Source organism: Penaeus japonicus, unplaced genomic scaffold (assembly GCF_977035675.1).
Source record: "Penaeus japonicus unplaced genomic scaffold, GWHDUDI00000001_assembly GWHDUDI00000001, whole genome shotgun sequence".
Lineage (NCBI taxonomy): Eukaryota > Metazoa > Arthropoda > Malacostraca > Decapoda > Penaeidae > Penaeus > Penaeus japonicus.
In genome coordinates, this window is record NW_028234403.1 from 13,220,286 (window position 1) to 13,222,785 (window position 2,500).

At 40.7% G+C, this 2,500-nt stretch overlaps 1 protein-coding gene across 2 annotated transcripts in view; it reads left to right on the forward strand.

Moving 5' to 3' along the window:
- The window catches only part of LOC122254012 (uncharacterized), a 32,014-nt gene that overhangs the window by 10,713 nt on the left and 18,801 nt on the right, over nt 1-2,500 (forward strand). For both annotated transcript variants that reach the window (XM_043017464.2, XM_043017473.2), the window contains exons 7-9: nt 1,071-1,214; nt 1,531-1,668; nt 2,464-2,500. The exon at nt 2,464-2,500 is cut by the window's right edge and continues 83 nt beyond it. In XM_043017464.2, the coding sequence (XP_042873398.2) occupies nt 1,071-1,214; nt 1,531-1,668; nt 2,464-2,500 (319 nt within the window). The remainder of the gene's footprint in view (nt 1-1,070; nt 1,215-1,530; nt 1,669-2,463) is intronic.

Genomic DNA, 2,500 nt, shown 5'->3' on the forward strand with positions numbered 1-2,500 from the left:
GAAGTTCGAATACAGAGGAAAACTTCCTCTTGGTGTCCAGTACAGGCTCTTGAATGTCCAACCCATTTATGAAGAACTTCATTTCCCGTATAACTTCTCATTGTTTGAAATCTTCTCACTTATTAGAATAGTATATATTTCCTTATTCTTTCTCAATTATATAGTATATTTCATTTGTATCTCGCATATTCTAGCATTTCCTTAAAGAGTCCTCTATACATATTTCATACGATATATATTGCAAATTTCGTAAAACATTTCATGGAACATATTGTGTAGTTTGTGTTGCTTCAGATTTTATATTATTATATCCAGTATGTGAAAGTGATGCATTTCATAATATACTTAGCAATATACCACCATACGAGTAAATAAAACAAAAGCAAAAACAAAAACATGCTGAATCATGTTTCCGTGTGAAATATCACTTTTAGCATTACCTTCTATAATAGGCTTTTGACTCACAGTTAATAAAGTTAATAATAAATGATATACAGAAACAATGGTAAAAAATACTGGAAACAAAATAGCAAAAATAGAAATATCAGAAGATCAGATATCTTGGGTTGAATTTGACTCAAGGTGCATATACTGATCTTTGGTGTTGTTTGCTTGTTTCCCTCTTCCTATTTTTCTTCTTCTATTGCTCTTTCTCTTTGTTTTTCTTCTTCTTTTTTCTATTTCTTCGTCTTTTTTCCTCTTTCTTTTCTGATTATTTTTACTTTTCTTATTCTCATTCTCATTCTTTTTCTTATTATGTTTCTTCCTCTTTCTCTTCTTCCTCTTCTTCTTCATATTCTTCTTCATCATCATCATCTCTTCATCTGCATCATCTTCTCCTTCTCTTTCTTAGTCTTCTCCTCCTTCCCCCTTATTCCCCTTCCCTTCCTCCTCGTTCCCCTTCTTCACCTCCAATTCCTCCCTTCCCTTATCCATCCTTTCCTCCGTTTACCCTTCCTTCGTCGGAACAAAATATCACAACACAAAATTAATACAAGAAAACCTCTTCAAAATCTCCAACACGAAGGCCCTTCCAAGTAATAATTTCTCAAGCATTCACACGTCCACAGAAGTGCTTGTGTCCGGGTGAAAGCATGACCGTGGATTGCAACGCGGACCACGTCGGGTCAAAGGTTGTGACCTGTGTTGACGGAGAGCTTGTCAATTTGGTTGATGACTGTCTGTACCCGTGGATCGACGATGCAATGCATATGGTAGGACTTATCATTGTTATCTTCATTATCATTATCTTTATCCTTGTTATCTTCATTATCATTATCATTGTTATCTTCATATCTTTCTCTCAGTTTTCTAATTTATTTCAATATATGCAACCCTTTCCCTCGTTATATTCAGTTCTTGCAACACTCAACAAATAAAAATAAAACATAAATAAAAATAAGTAAATAGATAAATAAATCAAAAAGATAACTAATCACTTATAAGATTAAACTTCATCTAAACTTTCCATCTTATTATTTCTATTAAGATATTTTCACCGAGTTTATCGTCACCCTCCCTCTCCGGCAGCTTACATCCGGGAATGCATCTGCGGCCGCCATTGCGTCTAACTTGCGAAATAACACAGAGGAACAAACTCTTTCACCTCATGATCTCGATACTCTAGTTGGGATTATTAGTAATCTCACTAGTCTCATTGAAGATCAGGTGAGTTCAAAGTCACTTTAAAAGATTGGATTAGAATGATATTCCTTTTTTATATATCTGGTGTTTATATGTTTATTTCACGTTTCACTCAGTCCCTCTTTTGGGGGGACAGAGGTTATTAATTTGTGATCATGCATTCTGTCCTTCTGTTTTAACATTCACTTCACACAGTGTTTCTCTTGTATACAGATATCTCCACAATTATCTTATCTAATCTCCGGCCTTTCTTATCTTCTACAAATTTATTGCCTAGCTCATCAGTGACCTCGTACCTATCTCATTATCACTCCTCCTGATAATTCCAATTTCCTAGCACGTGTTATGCGTCCTTCATACACGCATTACCCCGCCCCCCCTCCCCCAACCCTTACCCCCTTGCCTCATCCCCTCCTGCACCCCCCAACCCCCTCCTCCCTGCTCCCCACCCACCCTTACCCCCCTTGCCTCATCCCCTCCTGCACCCTCCCCAACCCCTTCTACCCTGCCTCCCCCCCCTACGGCACCCCTACCCCCTTGCCTCATCCCCTCCTGCACCCTCCCCAACCCCCTTCCACCCTGCCTCCCCCCCTACGGCACCCCTACCCCCTTGCCTCATCTCCTCCTGCACCCCCACCCCCCAACCCCCTCCCACCCTGCCCCATAATGACATCACCCCTTCCTCATTAACCGTCGCCTCACTTCTTTCCCCCTCATTAAACCCTGCCACCCTCCATCACCCGTGACTTCACCTCTTTGTGTCCGCTTAATGAAGGGCCGGCAACCAACGTCCTTCTCCCTCTTCTGCGCCTCCTTCAGGTAGACATGGTCGAGGACGCTGCGGCCAGGATGGCTC